We start from the raw sequence: 18361 nt of genomic DNA on the forward strand, positions 1-18361 counted from the left end.
CCCGGCCGGCCCGCCCCCCTGGGGGGGGTGTCCCGGGCCGCTGGGCCCGCCCAGGTAACCCCATCCTCGGCCCGCCCCCGGCCCGCCCCCGCCCGCCTCCCCGCGCCCTCCCGCGCCGCGTCTCGGGACTCCGGGGCCGCGCTGACAGTCGGCTCGGCGCGGAGCCGGGCAGCGGGCGCAGCAGCCGCCGGGCAGCCCGCAGCGCAGAGAGCCGGGAGCGCCCCGGCCCGGCCCCCCGCCCCCCGGCCCGGCCCGGCCCCCCGGCCGCCCCCGCCCCGCCCCGGCCGCCCCGCCCCGCGGGGGCCCCGGGCCGGCCCGGCTCCCGGCCTCGGAGCCCGCGGGCTGCCCACCTGCAGCCCCGACGGGAGGGTCCCAGCGCGGCCGCCGCCCGGCCCGGAGCCGGCGGCACCATGAGTCCGCGCTCCTGCCTGCGCTCCCTGCGCCTCCTGGTCTTCGCCGTCTTCTCGGCCGCCGCCAGCAACTGGCTGTAAGTGGGGCTGGGGGAGAGGGGCGCCGCGCCGCGGGGCCGGGCCGGGGCGGGGGGCGCGGGGGCTCGGGAGCGGGGCTCGCCCGCACGGCGCCGGGCAGGTGTTCTGCGGGCGCCCTCCGCGGCGGGCACCGTCCCCGCCGGGCGCCCCGGGGCGGCCTGGGCAGCACGGAGCCGGAGTCCGAGCCGGCGGGCGGGGGGCGCGGAGAGCCGGGTTTGGGGGGGCTCCCGGCCGGGCTGCCCCGGCCGCCCCGGCCCGGGCCCACCCCACCCCCCTGCCCTGCCCTCCCGTCCGGGGCCGGGGCCCGGCTCTGACAGGTCTCCGGGGCCGGCGATCCCTGGGAAAGGCTCCGGGACCAGGAGCAGGTTAATCCGGAGCGGAGCCCCCGGGAGCTGCCTGGGCCGGGGCTGAGGTGCCGCGGCCGGCAGCCCGCCCCGGAGCCGGCGTGTAGGGACCTGCCTGGCCCGAGGGGCCGGAGGCGGGGGGCGCCGCCACAGGGGCCGGGCCCCGGGGCCACGCTGGCTGCTCAGAGGGTGCCGAGCCGGCCTTGGTCCTGAAGCCCTCTCCCCAAGGAAGAACATCGCCTGGGCCGAATAGGAGGAGGACCTCTCCACCCCACACCCTCCCCGCCCCCCCAGTCGCCCCAACTCCCGAGCTTGTGGCTGGGCCAGTGGCCTTCGGGGGCCCCCGAGGGAACTTAGTTCTCCCTGCCCCAGCTCCGTGGAGGGGCCGGGGGGGCGGGGGGGTGCTCTGTGATCCCCGGAGGGTCCCTGGATGGGAGGGGGTGTTGGAGCCGCTCAGGGGAAAGAGGCCAGGGCAAGCAGAGGGGGGGGGGCAGTCCTTCCTCCTCCCCCACCCCCTGGCATCTGCCCCCCTCCCCATTTCCCCCAGATGCCGCGGCACCTGCGAGCATAATCCAGCCCTGTTTTATTTCGCTGCCCAGGGAGCCTAGACCCCAATATTGATCGGAGGACTAAAGGGGGGATATAACCAACAGCGTAGCCTGGGGGTTTCCATGGAGACCGAGGAGAGAGGAAAAAAATTTTCTCTCTGCATGAAGACTGGAGAACAAACGTCTCCCATGAGTTTGCCTTAAGTGTCCACTGGCTGTTGCTATGAGGTCATTGTGGCCTGCCGGGCCTGCTGGGAAGGAGCTGTGTTCAGTTGGGGTCAGAGCCACCGGGGAGTTTGGGGACTGAGGTGATGTGGAACTTTCCCAGCTGCTCAGGAGACCCACTTGGGGCAGAGCCTGGGGGAGGCTGCAAGTGGCTGGTAGACAGTTTTGTTTTTCTTGGATTCCTAATTTGATTAACACTTCGGGAGCTGCCCCATGGTGCTTACACAAACCGAAGCCAGCGCCATACATCTCCCCCCACCACCACACACCCCCAACGGGGTGGGAACTAGTTAGCAAACCCCTGAGACTAAAAGGAGGAGACCTCCAGGATGGAGCCTCTGGAGGGGATAGTGACTGAAGAGCCCCCAGGCCTGTCACTTTGGAAGCTAAGTTCTGGCCTCTAGGTAGAGAGTTGGGGTCCTAGGGGTCAATGGCCCAAGCTCTGTCTGAGTCAGGGCTGTTTGTTTGTCTTGGGCATCTCGTCAAGGAGCCAAAGGCTACATGCAGCCTGGTTGGCTGGGGTGGGAGCTCTCCTACCACCCGGATTGTGGAGAGTGAAAGTTCAGGGAAGCGATATTAGCTGCCATTTCTACCAGGATTTATATAATTCAGGAGGCACTTTCCCCACAACCAGATGAAATGATCTCCAAGGTCCTTCCCAGTTTTTCAGTCCTGTGAGCCTTCTGATGATCCTGGTGGCCAGGTACTATAAATCCTTCTCTTCCGATTTTACAGATGAGGAAACTGAGGTTTAGGGGAAGGAAAGTGATTTATCCCAGGTAATCCACCGAGGAGTCAGGAACCACCCCCAAGTTTTTCTGATACCAGTCCGGCTTCTTCCCCTGGTCTGAATATCGATTTTTGTTCTGACTGGGAATTGTGATCCTTTAGGGACAGCTAGGGCAATACAATACCACACATATACATACATATCACATACATACATCAGCCCACCCCATTCCAGTGCAGAAGCCCCTTCCTACTCTCCAGTCACATCACAGCCACCCAGTGGGTCCGACAGTCCATGGGGAACTTTTCGGCAGGCCAATTTTTATATTATGGAAGCAGGGTGAGGCCCTAGAGGCAGAGGCTGGAAAGCCAACAGGTGGGTCCGGCGGTGGGGCAGCTGATGATGGGGATAGCCTGGATAGTTCCCCTTCCACCACCAAAGGCCACAGGAAGTTTTCTGAGGCTCCACTGCCCTGAGTGTAGCATTGGCCTTGTTCCAAGATGAGGTCAATCACAGGCATTCCACATGTTTCAGAGAATCCAGGGGACCAGACTCTCCAAGCTGGAAAGGACCCCAAAGGGCATCTAGTCCAGACTCAACTAGATAAATAGTTATTAAACTGAATCACTGAACATCTCCCAAAGTGTCCAGAGCTAGCCTAAAGAGACCCAGCACAGTGCCCCCCCACATAGGAAATGCAAAGAAAAAACAATAGTAACAGTTCACATTTCTATTACACCCACTTTTAGAAAATGTCCCAAAATTCTTAATGCAGTTTTAAGGTTTTAGAGCTTTCAACGGCTCCAAGACTTTTAGGGACACTTTGTATATATACCATTTCAGCTTCCAAAAAGTTGTTGAGATAGGCACTATGAGTATTTATTAACCCTTTTGTAGTGACCATCAAGCAGTTTGACCAACATAGTACAGTGGGGGGAAAAAGCACATGGGGTGGGGGGCAAGAGAACCTGGGTTCAAATTCCCCCTCTGATACTGATTGCCTGTTGTAACCTTGAATTAGTCACCTGACCTCTTCTGACTTTAGCTTCCTCATCAATCAATAAGCATTTCTTTAAGAACCTGCTATGTGCTAAGTGTCGAGTTCATGAAATAAAACAATCCCCCCCTCTAAGAGCTGCAGCTCTTGCTTGAATAAGAGGGTTGGGGCAGCTAGGTGGTACAGTGGATGGAGCACCAGCCCTGGTGACAGGAACACCTGAGTTCAAATCCCGGCTCAGACACTTAATAATTGCCTAGCTGTGTGGTCTTGGGCAAGTCACTTAACCCCACTGCCTTGCAAAACAACTACAACTTTACCACAAAAAAATAGAAGACAATAAATAAGGGGGTTGTCCCTTCTAATCTAGACCTTTGATCCTCAAATAAAAGCTATGGTCATAGAGTAGAAGTGGACCAGGGGCTCTTCATTCCAAATACTCTGATTTATCCATTTCATCCTGTTGCCCCTTGTCTCATGCTTGAGGGGTTTGACATCTCAAGAAGCTTATCCTCCAGGTGGAAGGCAAAATTGGCCTATGAAATGGCTAGTGAATGATAAGGCTGGGCAGAGCATTGGAAAGTATGCTGAATTTGTCATCAGGGCCTGGGTTCAAGTTTAGATTCTGTTCTTTAATGTTTCTGTTAAGCAGGCAGTTGATAAACATTTATTAATCTACTGGGGACAAAGCTAGGTCCTGGGGACACAAAGAAAGGTCAGTTCCTGTCCTGGGATGAGCTCATAGAATGATGGTATAGACATCAGAAAAACAACTTTGTACAAACCAGAGCCATCAGAGATAACCTGGAGGACAGACACTGGCATCAAGGAGAATTGAAAAAGACTTCTGAAAGACGTGGGACTTCAGTTGAGGGATAAAAGAAGCTAGAAGGCAGGAGTGGGTACGGGGAGCATTCTGGGAATGGGATCAGTCAGTGAAAATCCCATGAGAGAACAGGGCTTATCCTGATTCATGAAGGCCATGGATATACAGGGAATATGCGGCCACACTTTCAAGATATGGTGACCAGCTTTAGTCTGGTTACAAAGATGGGTTCTCAGAAAACTTGAGCAGATGAGGGTTTACTCACTAGCTGTTGGGACCTCTGACAAATAGTTTGCTGTGGCTAAAGACCATGTACCTGGGGTGCTCCAAAAAGCAATTAAGCCAGTGGCTGCAAAGTACTTTGAAAAACTGTATGGGAGTGGGGGGCAGGGATAACGAGGGAAGGAATAATTATCTCCCTGAAAAGGAGAGAAGCAGAAAATGCCCTGGAACTGGATTCCAGAAGCCTTAGGTTCATAATCTCCTTGAGCTAGAGCTGGAAGGGAACTAGTCTAATCTCCTCATTTTACTAAAGAAACTGAGGCTTATACAGGTGACCTGCCCAAGGTCCCACAGCTAGAAAGTAGATTTGAAACCAGATCCCATGGTCACCCAATTCCATTTTCTTTCAACTCAACTCTGTCACTTGTTAGCTTGAAAGTCAATTCACATCACTGAGCCCTACCCTCCTCTCCCCTTACAACCTTTGCCTATCTAGAGTTAGCCAAGAAAGAAGAAGTAGGGCCAAAGTATCCATGCCCAGACCTTAGGATATAATGGAGAGTTTAGTATTAGAAGTCAGGGCTGCTAGGTGACATAGTGGCTAGATGGGTCTGGAGTCAGGAAGACCTGAGTTCAAATCTGATCTCATTCACTTAGTAGTTGTGTGACCTTGGGCAAGTCACTTCACCCTGTTTGTCTCAATTTCCTCATCTGTAAATGAACTGGAAAAGGAAATGGCAAATCACTCAGTATCTTTGCTAATCAAACCTCAAATTGGGTCATGAAGAATCAGACATGACTGAAAAATGACTGAACAACAGTAAAATACAGAGTGCTAAGAGGGGTTGAGAGAGCAGGAAAGGCAATGAGAGCAACCTCCCCACATGGATGTCAGACAGATCATTATACCTAAAGCATGATGTACTAGGAATCATTGTGTGAATGTGGCTTCTTGTTATCATAGAATGTCAACCCATAGAATCCCAGTGAGGGACTGAGTGGCTGTTCCCAGCAGTGATTCCCATGGGACTCTTTCTTTTCTGTCTTTGCAATAGTAGTATTTATCACATAGTAGGTATTTATTGAGGGCACCTTATGGAAAGCCCTGGTTTCCCATTTTGCTTCTGCTACTTGCCATCTGAAAAACCCTGGGCAAGTAATTACCTTTTTGCAAGTCCATTGCCTACTTCTTCATGAAAACTGCAGGGAAACAAAGTTGGGTTTGATGTCAGCAAAGCCTCACTAGAATGTTGAGCTGTGCAGAAGTGGAAGGCCCAGCTCAAGGAGGAGGGGGCTCCTCTTTCCTGGAGATAGTCAAGCAGAGGATGAAGGATCACTTGCTAGGGATCTTGTGGAAGGGATTTCCATTCAGAACCCAAAAGATGGTCACTTAGATCCCTTCCAACTCTGAGGTTCTGGGGTGGAGACATGATGGCCCTAAGTAAGCTCCTTCCCCTACAGTCTTATAATCTTTTACTCCGGTTGGTAAGAGACTTGGGCCAAAGGAAGGAAGGTGTGAAAGAGAATGGAAGAGTCTTGGCTTCCTCCCTGGCCCAGCTTTGTAAGCACATGTTCTGTCTAGACAGGATCATGGAATAGGCACCAAGGATTTGGTTAGTAACAGACTCACTGAAGTTTCCCCTCTTGCCTGTCTTTCCATATTCCATATTATTATGATAATTCCATCATGATCACAATAATAACTGATGTTAAATAACACTTTAGGATTTGCAAGGTACTTTATGTACATTATCTCATTTAAGTCTCAAAGATGACATTTCTAAATTAGGTCCTCTTATCCCCATTTTACAGGTGAGGGAATAGAGGGCTCAGATTGGCCCAAGGTCATCTAGTTAATAAATGTCAGTGGCAAGATTTAAAGCCATCTTCCTGACTATCAAAGACAGCAGGGTGAACTCTACAACCCACTCCCTCTCATCTAAAGAGCTCAATATGAAAAGAATCTTCTAAGTCATCCCCTCTTTCTTTTTTTGGTTTTGTTTTTTTTTTTTAGTTTTTACAAGGCAAACAGGGTTAAGTGGCTTGCCCAAGGCCACACAGCTAGGTAATTATTAAGTGTCTGAGGTCAGATTTGAACTCAGGTACTCCTGACTCCAGCTGCCCCCATCCCCCTCTTTCTAAAGAAGCCCAACCCAGAGTCCAGAGATAGCGAATGGACTTGGGATGAGTCATGCAGACCAGAGCAGATAGAGAAGTGGAGATTTGAAAAGTCTGCCTCCTTGTTCTTTTCTCACCGCAGCTCCAGGCTGGAGAGAGCAGGGGGGACAACCCAGGGTGATGACTTGGCACCACCAGGAGTGCTGCCAAGGCCTCTCCAGGTGTGCCCAGGCCTGTCTTAGGGCACACAGTGTTCACTGCCAGCCCTCTGGGAGGAGGGTGATTATCCCTATTCTGATTCCCCAGGCGTATGTGTTCCTAGAGCAAGCCTAAATATGTCTGCTCCCTGGGGCATGTCAGAAGGACACAGGCTCCAGCTGAGTGTAATGCCCCCTATATGGTGAGGACATGTTGTGCCATCATGGGCTCTGGTGAGCCAAACTTGCATATTTGCTCCAAGTTCAGGGTGGATCTGGAGGGCTCACATCAATTCGAGGACAGGTGTGTGCATCAATTTGAGGATGTGTGTGTCGCTGAGTTTGCTCACTCACAGGGGAGGGGGTGTCCCATCACTTCTGTGCAGCTCTTGCTCAGCATCCCCTGGGAAGAATCTCCCCCTCTTCTCTAGAGACCTGTCTTGGGTTTTTTGTGCAATCATGCTCTCATAGATCAAGCTGGAAGGAACCTTGAGAAAACACTTAATTGATCTCCACAATTTGTAAATTTGGAAAAATGAGGGCAAGATTTGAACCCACATCCTCTGAATTCAAATCCCTCATATTTTCCATTGTGCTACAAAACCTTGCATCAAAGCTACGTGGATACAATATTCTACTTTAAATGCCTTGAGCAGAGCAGTATTGCAATAAAAATTGCATGAAGAACTGAATGAATGAATGAATGAATGGCATTTGACTCAGGGAGCTTCAAGTTAAATTTTAGACATAACATCTAAGTTATTGCATGTCATAAAATCACAACATTTAGAACTAGAGGGACATTGGTGGTCATCCCTAAAGCTTTTGTTCTACAGATAGAGAAAATAAAGTTCAGAGTGATTGAACCTTCAGCAGCTCCCTATTGCCTCTAAGTTACAAACGCCTCAGCTTGGCACCCAAAGCCATTCCATCTGGCACCAGCCTGCTTTTCAAAACTTTATTTTCCATTGCTTGCCTTCATTTCCTTCAGGGTCCAGGCAAAGTGGGCAAAGCTACTTACTGTTCCCTGAACTCAAGTTTTCATTTACCATCTCCATGCCTTTGTCTGAGCTATCCCTCCCCAAGCTTGGAATGCACTTCCCCCAGCACCTCCTTTTCTTAGAATCCCTAGATTCTTTCATTTAACTCATCGTTGTTAGTCCTTTCTCCTTTCTCTGTCTAGTGTTTACCTACCTGAACTTTATCCTCTTCCCACCCCTACACACATACACATACACACATACACACACACACACACACACACACACACACACACACACAAACACAAATGTAAACTCCAGGGAGGTAGGAATTCTACTTCAATTTGTCTTTGTGTGCCTACTGGTAACTCATATTATAAAACCCAAAGAGAACGCACAGATTCAATGTTGTTTGAATTTATGTTGAATAAATACCAGACCTAGCTGGTAAACTCAGCTCTTCTGACTCTCAAATCCAGGGCTCTTTCCATTACCTTGAATCCTCTCTGAGGACCCAGGTCTAGTCTTGGGTTGGGTTTGGTCCTTGTCCCTTCTTTGAGGCTTAGGTTCCAATGCCTGCAGTCCAGGGTCTAGCTCAGTGGAGTGTGTATGGACAGGTATGTGTCTAGAAGGTGCAGGCAAGTCCTCATCCCTGGTTATGGCCCTCGGAGCCAGGACCATGCCCTCTCTTCTTTTGCCTCTCAGAGGCCCAAAGATCAGGGCATTCCACAAGGGTTTGCTCAGGCACCCCCATGACCCAGCTGCTGTCTGCTCCTTTTGGATTTTTCTCTGGGGCTCCTGGATTAACAACTGAGTGGCTCAGCCAGCGTCTGACAAGAAGGGGCTCCCCAAACCTGTCCAAACTCGCCCAACTCCTGGCCCTCTGGGCTCTCTTTGGAAAGCGTCATGCTCACACCAAACCCTCCTCCCAGACTCCTGGCTCTTTACATACAAGGCCCTGAAGCAACCCACAGAGCCAGTTGGGCTTAGGGAAAGGGGGCCAGTTCCTACCATCTCTCTCTAAACTTAGCTCTTTAAAAAGAGTAGCAAAGCCTATGTACTATGCACTAGGACTATGAACGTGTACCGCAAGGGAAGCCAAATTCCAACACGGCTATTGACCTTGGATAAATCATTGCCCCTTCTTCAAACCTTACTCCCCAACTTTTCCTATAAAGGCAATGAATTAGATCATCTTTAAGGTCCCTTTCAGCTCTGACATTACATGTTCTTATGGTCCTCCCAGCTCTGACATCCTGTGTACTAAGGTCTCCTCCAGTTCTGAAATTCTGTGTTCTAAAAACCCTCCTAGCTCTGATATTCTATGTTCTAAGTGTCCTCCTGGCTCTGACATCCTGTGTTCTAAGGAACCTCCTGGCTCTGACATCCTGTGTTCTAAGGGTCCTCCCAGTTCTGACATTATGTTTCCTAAGGTCGCTTCCACCTCTGACATCCTATGTTCTAAGTACCCTCCCAACTCTGACATTCTAGGTTCTAAGGTTCCTCCTGGCTCAGACATTCTAGGCTCTCACATCCTAATATTCTTTCTGCATCTGCATCTGATGACCCTCCATTTCAGATACTGAAACCAAAAGGCTGTTTGTGAAATCCACTCCCTCAACAAACCCCCATGCTTTCAACCCAGCTGGAAAGTGACCCTCTGACCGCTTGGGTCTGTCTCCAGATTTCCCCATGGGGACTGCCAGGTTTTATCTCTGAGTCCCAAATCTCCTCCTCTGTGAATTAGCCAAAGGCAGAAGGGGTCCTGCTCCTGCAGTGACCCCCATCAACAGCATTCCCTGAGCTCCCCTCCCCCTGCCACCCCACCTTCCTTCCAGGCACACTTTACACCAAACTAATGTAAAAAAAAAAAATCCAAACCGGCAGAGAACTACAGGTCTAAGGGAACTGGCCTGAGCTGAGGCCAAGAGAAAGAGGAAAGGAAGGAGGTCGGCCTATGCCCAGAAGGGAAAGAACTTATTCTGAGAAAAACATGTCATCTGCAAAGAAAGCAGGAACCTGCTCCGGGAAAAGAAAGGGGAGATGGGAGTCCTGGGGGTCCCCTGGGGCTCTGGGTTGCTGCTGCTCTGAGAAGACTCCCTGAGGCCGATCAGTAATCGTAGAAAGAGTAAAGTAGAAAGAGCACTGGACCGGCTGGCTCTCTTACCGTGCTGTAGAATCTTAGATGGCAGCTAGGGGCTCCATAGTGGATGAATGCTGGCCAGGAATCAGGATGATTCTGCCTCCTGAGTTCAAATCTAGCCTCAGATGCTTACTATCTGTGTGATCCTGGGCAAGTTACTCAACTCTGCCTCAGTTTCCTCATCTATAAAATGAGCTGGATAAGGAAATGGCAAACCATTCCAGTATCTCTCTCTGCAAAGAAAAATTCCAAATGGGGTCATGAAGAGTCTGAATCAACTAACAACAATAAAAATGGTGGTTGGGGGGTGGGAAGGGAAAGAATTACCTTGACTTGTTTTGCTTCTGTTTGAATCCCTGCACCTTTCTGATCTCCTTTAAAGCCTTACCTAGAGCAGCAGATACATTTTATTTCTAGCATACCATGTCAAAGCCCTTAGCAAAGTACCTAGTTCTTAATAATGCTTGTCTCCTTCCCATTTCTCCATATTACCTCCTCAAGAATCCCCGGTTTCCCATAATAACAATAGTTCCCATTTCTAAAGCACTTTAAGATTTAGGAAATATTTACTCCTAAGAGCCCTATGATACATGTAGCATAACTATTATCATATTATCATAGCATGATTATTACCATACCTAAACATAAAATGTAATTTTTTTAAAAAAGACAAAAGCAAAAGGGAGATATTTTTCACATCAAGAGCTAAGAGGAAAATTCTAAACCAAGCAACGGACAGAAATAAATAAAATAGACAATTTTAATCATATAAAACATCGATGTTTTTACAGAAAGTGAATCAATACAGCTAGAATAAGAAGAAAAATTATCAAGAAGACAAAATCATTTATTTTAGATAAAAGTCTGATTGCCAACACGTAGAGGAAGATGACATAATGTATATGTTAAAAGACAAAGTTTTCCAAGGAAGAGTCAAATATGAACAATCAAGGTTCCACCTTCCACCCATGAGATTGATATAGGTGAAAAAAATAAAGACTGAATAATGTTGGAGGGAATGACAAACGTTGTTTTAGTTCTGAATTGTTCCAGTCATTTTGCATTTACATTTTGTAATTCTGGGAGTAAAGGAAAGGTCACTAAATTACTCACACCTTTCAACTTAGTGTTCCTACTATTGAGCATCTACCCCAAGGAGGTCAATTATTATATGCAATTATCATCACTCCCTTTTTTACAAAGAAGGAAACTGAGAGTCAGAAAAAATGAAGTGGCTTGCCAATTGTTGGGCAGGTAGGAATTATAGATATCAGAGTCAGGACTCAGCCTCAGATTCTCTATCAATCTTTACACTATATTTCTGGGGCTGTGAGGGGATGACTGAAATATCAGGAACTAGGATTCTAGGATCCAGTCATTCATTCTGTGAACAGAATGGAAGAAGGTAACAGGATGGATTGTGTGTTGGAGTTTGAGGGAATGAGGGTAGCTTTTGCTCTACCTAGAAGAGATTTTCTTTTGACCAAATGGAGACAGCCCAGCCTTTCTGATTTTTCACTCTTCCTACAGCTCCTCCTGGTCCCCTCCTTTCCTAAGGACAGGATCCTTAGGAATTCGTTTGGAAATCCTGGGGTGGGGGAGGAGGAACCCAGCCTGGACTAGATAGGAATCTCCCCTAAAATGGGGTTGGTTGTTGAGTAAACTATGCACCCAGTCCCTTGATCCTGAGATAACCATTACAAAAACACCTGGTCCCCACTCCTTCCCTCCAGGCCTGGGCTGCTATGGTGCCGGCAACCCTACCAGCATGGGCCTAGGAGCTCCCAAGGAAGGGAGGCTGCCAATGCTGGGGATTCCCCAACAGCCTTGGCTACCGCTGCTGCCAGCCCCACCCAGGCCCTTGCCAGTTCCCCTGGGAGCAAGAATCCAGAGAAATGCCCTTTCACCAGTATTTGGAGACAGGGGAGGGGCAGAAAAGAGCCCCAGGAACTTGGTTGGGGAGCTAGGGCCCACAGGAAATAGCTATCATTTATATGCCTTAAGATTTGCAAAACACTTTACATATATTATCTTGTTTGATCAGCAGAAAGTCTGTGGTTGTTGGGGCAACATACCTCCCCATCCCTGGGACACCTCCTAGCTCCAAATGCCTGACCCCTACTCCACTTCCTCTCTCTGAGGGTCAAGCTCCTTATGTTTCTTGTTAGATCCTAGTTACCTTATCCTGGGAGAAAGGTGATACCATTATCCCTGTTTTACAGATGAGAACATTGAAGCAGCAAAAGATTAAGTGAGTTATTCAGGGTCACACAGTTAGTAAGGGTCTCAAGCAGGATTCGAATACAAGTCTTCCTGGCTCCAGATCTAGTGTTCTAGCCACTATATCATCTAACTACCTAAGAACAGAAACTGGTGAAACTGAAACCCTCAGAGGAACAGGGTAACTGGGCCATCAGGTTAGGAAATAGGGGGAACTAGACTCCCCAAAGATAAGTGAGGTAGGCTTGTTCCTGAAGGTTGAAAATTGCCAGGGGCCAAGCCATCAAAACAGAAAGTGGGGGGCGGCTAGGTGGCATAGTGGATAAAGCACCAGCCCTGGAGTTGGGAGTACCTGGGTTCAAATCCAGTCTCAGATACTTAAGAATTACCTAGCTGTGTGGCCTTGGGCAAGCCACTTAACCCCGTTTGCCTTGCAAAAATCTAAAAAAAAAAAAAAACCCAGAAAGTGTATGGAGAGATTCTCAAAAATAAGATGAGGAAACTGGGCCCCCAGAACAGGAGCCTTTTGGCAGAAAAGAGTAAATGCACTCTGAGGGATAAGATGTGAGGGACCTGGGCCACGACAGCAGAAAGTAGCCACTGATGTTCAGAGACATAAGACCCTGCTCTGACCTTTATTCACGATGTGACCTAGGACAAGTCACCCCTCCCTGAGCCTCTTTTTCTCCCTCTATGAATGGGCATTATTTCATTTATACATCCACTCCCCAGAGGTGTTGTAGGAAAAAATAACCAGCTAATAGGAAGCAATATGGACCTTCAGAGATGGAAAGTAAGAAACCAGGCTCTCAGAGACAGGAAGTAATAGGAGAGGGTGCCTGGATACTTAGGATAGAAAGTGGAGAATAAGCTTCAGAAATAGGACACAAAACTTAGAGTCAGGAAAACCTGGGTTCATATCCTGCCTCAGATAATCCTAAATAGTTTTTTCACCCCTCTAGAACTGTTTCCCTATGTATAAAATGAGGTTAGACTATCCCTTCTATCCCTGAATCTCTTATGCTAAGAAGAATTGAGCCTTCAGAGATAAGAAAGGGGAGCAAAATAGGGTTCTGAGCCTTCAGGACAGGAGCTGCATAAGTGAGTGGACACTCGGAGAAAGGAAGCTGGCACCTTAGGAGGAGCAGGACGGGGCTCAACTCTCCAATAGGAAGTGGGGTGGAGGCAGAGCTTTCCGAGCCAGGATGTGGAGGGAAGTGGGTTTACCAGGGATGGGGATGGTATGTTACCCCAACAACCACTCAACTTTCCCATGAATCAGGCACTAGGGATACGGATGCCCTCCTGGTGACTAAGGCGGCCACAGCTAGGTCAGCACTTGGCTCCATCCAGTCAAATTAACCCAACTGGACATTCCAGCCCCTTCCCACCCACCCTGTTTGTAGGTCTGGTGATCAACAAGGAAGTCCCAAGGGGAAAGGATGAGAAAGAAGCAATACCTACATACATGGTGCCAAAACCTATTTCTCCTGGCCCAAGCCAGTGTCCAACCCTGTTGACTCTCTTACAAAGCCCTGGTCCTCACCGCAAACTCCAGACTCTCTGAGGACTGCCCCTGAAGCCCATCAACCTCTCAGGTTTTCACCTGGGGTAAAAAAAAAAAAAAGCATACAAATGACTAGAGAATTCCTCAGTCTCAAGGTCTTGAGGACTCTCAGTTCTTCTCAATGAAACAGTTAACACTCTTATACACAAAAAGATGACCTCTTATGCAATAAGACCTGAACTGGGAGCCATGAAACCTGGGTTCAAACTCTGACAAGACTGGAGGCAACATTTTGATGGCCATGAGCATAGAAGTAATAAGTGAAACTGGGAGATAGACTCAGTTCATCAAGGGAATAACAGTAACTGAATTGGATTAAACACACATATATTAAGTTCTTGCTGTGTACCAGAAACAGATACTAGAAATAAAAAGGCAAAGAATGAAATAATCTCTGCCCTCAAGAAGCTCGCATTCTATTGAGGAAAAGCAACACATCTGCAAATAAGTAAAAACAAAATCCATACCAAAGATTTGGAAAAGAGAAGAGCACTAGCAACTAGGGCGGGGGGGAGTCTCCTTTGAATTGAGTGCTGTAAGAATCCTGAAGGGTGAGGGAGGTCATTCTGGACATATAGAACAGCCCTGAGGTAGAAGATTCTCATGCAAGGAACAGAAGCTGTTTGGTTTGGCCAGAAAGTAGTGTGTAAAGTCTGGAAAAGAGGCTAGTGCCTCTTTTGTGAAGACCTTTGATGGACAAAAAAGGATATTGTTCTATTCTGGAGGCAATGGAAGCCACTGAAACTTCTTGAGCAGGGGAGTGATGAGTGATCTGTGCTTTAGACATATCAGTTGTTTGTTTATTGGTTGTTTATTGAGATTGTTTATTGTTTATTGTGAAGGGGGAGGCTGGAGGTAGGGGAACCAACTAAGAGAAACTACTTCTGTAATCCAAGCAAGAGATGATGGGAAGAAGGGATTTAAGAGATGTTGTGGAAGTTACTATCAATAATATTGATCAATTGAGTGCATACAGGAGTTGAGGGAGAATAAAGAGTTGAAGTCACAAATCTGGGTGACTGGAAGGAGGGTGGTTCCCTCCACAGAAATAGAGAGGAAATATGAGTTTAAGGAAAAAGATAATGAATTCTATTTTGGATCAGTTTGAGATGTTTTGGAAACAAGTGAAAGCAGTCAGCAAGATGCTGTTTGTGCTTCATTCTTGAAGAGACCCATAACATCAGGGAAGTAATGCCATGACAAGCAAGTGAATGGTATTTAAGAGAGGGAGGGCTGAACAACTAGCAGGTAGTTTGAGATGAAGGACTCAGTTTAAGAGAGAGACTAAAGCTGGGAGTCATTATAGTCATGATGAAGATGATAGTAGGATTCATGGGAGCTGATCACCAAGATAGAGAGAGAAGAAGGCCCAGGATAAAGCATCTCTGGGGGGTGGCTAAGTGGTGCAGTAGATAGAGCACCAGCCCTGGAGTCAAGAGGACCTGAGCTCACATCCGACCTCAGACACTTAATAATTACCTAGCTGTGTGGCCTTGGGCAAGCCACCCCATTGCCTTGGGAAAAAAAAAAAGAATCTTTGGGTACATGGGCAGGGCTGATAATTCTGCAAAGGAGCAATCCAGGAGGTAGAAGAATGGGGAGAGCCTTGTCATTAAAAACAAAGGAATGAAAAGATTATCTAACAAGATGGCACTTGTAGCAAGGGAGATGAGGACTTCAAAGAGGTCAAAAAGGACCAAAATTGACCAAAAGTCATCAGATTCAACAATAAAGGCACTATTGATGGCCTTCAAAGGATAATCTAACATAATGAAATATAAAGCCATAATGACAAAGAGTGGAGAATTAGGTAGAAGGTGAGAAATAGAATCAAGGATTGTAGAAGAAAGTTTTTTAGGAGTTTGACTATGAAAAGGAAAGGAGCAAGATGAAGCTTGAAGGGAAAGTGAAGACAAGGGAAGGAGTTTTTAAAAATTGGGAAACTTGGCTGTATTTATGGAGCATAGGGAAGAAGAGAATGAATAAAGAGGGATTAGAAATAAGAGGAAGAAAGAGGGTGATCCAAGGGGAAATAGAGAGACAGAAAACAGCAGAAAAGATGGGCTGCCATTACCTTGAGAAGCAACTTTCCAGAGGAATGTAATAGTCCTCTTCTCTGTCCTGGTCTGACCCTGTCTGGACTATTTTGTTAGGTTATAAATATCATATTTTAGGAAAAACCTAGAAAAGTAGGGCACTATCCAGCAGGAAGAGGACCCAAAGAGAACGTGGAGAACATATCATATGAGAATCAGTTAAAAGTACTGGGGATTTTTAACTTCAAGAAGATTTGGGGAACATGATTGATGTCTTCCAGTAACTGAAGGATTGTCATAGGGAATAATAAAAGATACCTGTCTATAGCACTTTACATATATCATCACACTTGATTCTCATTACAACCTAACCCTATTTTAGAGATAAGGAAACTAAGGCTAAGAAGCTAAAAATAAATAGCAGAGTTGGCTCCAATTTGCTTTAACAGGATCAAAGATTTTAGAGATTTTTTAGAGGTTTTCTGAAATCATCTACTATAACTCCCCTCTTTATAGATGAGGGAAAATGAGGCTGGAAAAGAATCCAAGACAATTATCACTTTTCTCCTTGGCTACGGAAGTAGGAGCAGTAGGCAAAAGTTGTGGAGAAGTGGATTCTAGCTTGAAATGAGAAACAAACTTGACAGTTAGAGTTCTCCACCCTGCCCCCGGAAAAGGGACTGCCTTGAGGGGTGACAGGTTCTCATTCACTCAAGTTCTCCAAGCAAAGACTTGCTGACCACTATTCAGGATTTTGAGGAGGAGATTCTTGGTCCAACTTGATGATTCTGAGATAAATGGGCTTGCTTTCTGGGCTCTCAGAATCACTGACCTCAGGGGGTACAGAAGGGACCCATAACTCTAGGCAGCGGGGTGGCACAGAGGATCAAGTGCTGCATCTTGGAATCAGGAAGATCTATGTTCAAATCCAGCCTCGGGCAACTTTCTTGCTAAATGACCTTGAGCAAATTGCTTCTTCTGCTGTCTCAACTGCAATATGATGATAATGGCACCTATTTCCTAGGATTGTTGTGAAGATCAAATGACATCATATTTATAAAGCAATTTTTAAACCTTAAAATTTCATGTAAAATAGCTATTATTGTTATTATTATTAATACTTGAACTTCCCATCTCATAGAAGGCCATGAGGAAATCTCCATGTCAGCTGTAAAGCACTATAGAAATAATTCAGTTCTAAAAATCTGTGTTTCTGTCATTAATCCCATCACCAAAAGGGTTCCCTAGGTGGTACAGCCCTGTAGTCAGGAAGATCTGAGTTCAAATCCAATCTCAGATACTAGCTGTGTGGTCTTGGGCAAGCCACTTAACCCCATTGCCTAGCAAAAACCTAAAAAAAAAAAAAAGAATAAAGGACAAGGGGGTGGCTAGGTGGTGCAGTGGATAGATCACCGGCCCAGGAGTCAGGAGTCCCTGAATTCAAATCCAGCCTCAGAAACCTAGCTGTGTGGTCTTGGGCAAGCCAAAAAAAAAAAAAAAACCTAAAAAAAAAAAAGAATAAAGGACAAGTATCACGCCCTCCACCAACAAAGATCACGACTCCCCCCACCATACCTCAGCATCACAGACCACAACCTTCCCCTTCCTCATGTCTTTGTAGTCTTAAAGGCAATATGGTATCGTGGGATTTGTGAAGTCAGAATTCAAATCCTTACCTTGGTTTAGACAAGTCACTTAACCCATCTGTGAAATGGGAATTATAATATTCACACCAACCATCTACCAGGACTGCTGCAAGAAAAAGTGTTTTGTAAAGTTTAAAGTCTTACGAAAATGGGAGCTGTGATTATTCTCATATATGGGTCATTTTAGTTAAAATAAAACAACTCCTAATGGCCAGCTGTTTGGTGATGGGTCTTGCCTGACTGACTTGTCCTTCTTTGCCAAATCAAAGACTTTCCAACCAGGCCTGGCAGGGCTTACCAGCACATGGGCTTCACTGATATTGCCTTTGAAAGCCCACAGTTAGAGGTGAAAAGGCCCATAGGTGTCATCTAGACCAAGCTTCTCATTTTACAACTGAGGAAACTGAAATCCAGAAAGGAACACTTTGCCCAAAATCTCATCAATGTAGGGACCAGAACAAGGATTTGAACTTATTTCATGTCACCTTTCAATCATATTGCCTTCTGTGATCTGAGGTGAGATTCAAACTGAGGGCTTCTGACTCTAAAACATGGTGAAACATTAGAAATTGCTAATGAAAGCCATAAAATGTGCTATCAAAGTATCATCCAATATTCACAAATTTTCAAAGTTCACCTCATTATCCACCCTATCCAACTTAAAAAATTCAGAAAAAAATTATTCTCTACAACACCGCCAAGAAGTGGCCATTCAGCCTCTGCTTGGAGATCCACCATGTCCCAAGGTAGCCTCTTCTATTCTGAAATAGTTCTCATTGTTGGAAAGTTTCTGCTGACACCAAACCTCCATGGACAGCAAGACAGGCGAGGGAATTGGAGGTGAATGGGGGAGAAGGGGGAATGACCTATGATTTTATTAGTACTAAGATTCCCCAGCAAGAGAATTTCTTCTACCAGAGCACATCTACATCTACTCTACAACACTTGGGTTATGTGACTGGTCCAGGGTCATACAATGAGTCTTCCAGACTCCAGGTCCAGCTCTTTATTCACTGCACCACCAAATAAGAAGTAGAAGAGCATTTAGTATGTAACAGAAACTGTGCCCTATGC

At 47.1% G+C, this 18361-nt stretch overlaps 1 protein-coding gene across 1 annotated transcript in view; it reads left to right on the forward strand.

The window, feature by feature from the left end:
- The first annotated feature begins 410 nt into the window (after positions 1 to 410).
- Positions 411 to 18361, forward strand: part of WNT4 (Wnt family member 4) — a 53399-nt gene continuing 35448 nt past the window's right edge. Inside the window, exon 1 of the mRNA XM_074218185.1 lies at positions 411 to 487. Coding sequence (XP_074074286.1) covers positions 411 to 487 — 77 coding nt within the window. The remainder of the gene's footprint in view (positions 488 to 18361) is intronic.

The sequence above is a fragment of the Macrotis lagotis genome, chromosome 1 (genome assembly GCF_037893015.1).
Source record: "Macrotis lagotis isolate mMagLag1 chromosome 1, bilby.v1.9.chrom.fasta, whole genome shotgun sequence".
In the NCBI taxonomy this organism is placed as follows: Eukaryota; Metazoa; Chordata; class Mammalia; order Peramelemorphia; family Peramelidae; genus Macrotis; species Macrotis lagotis.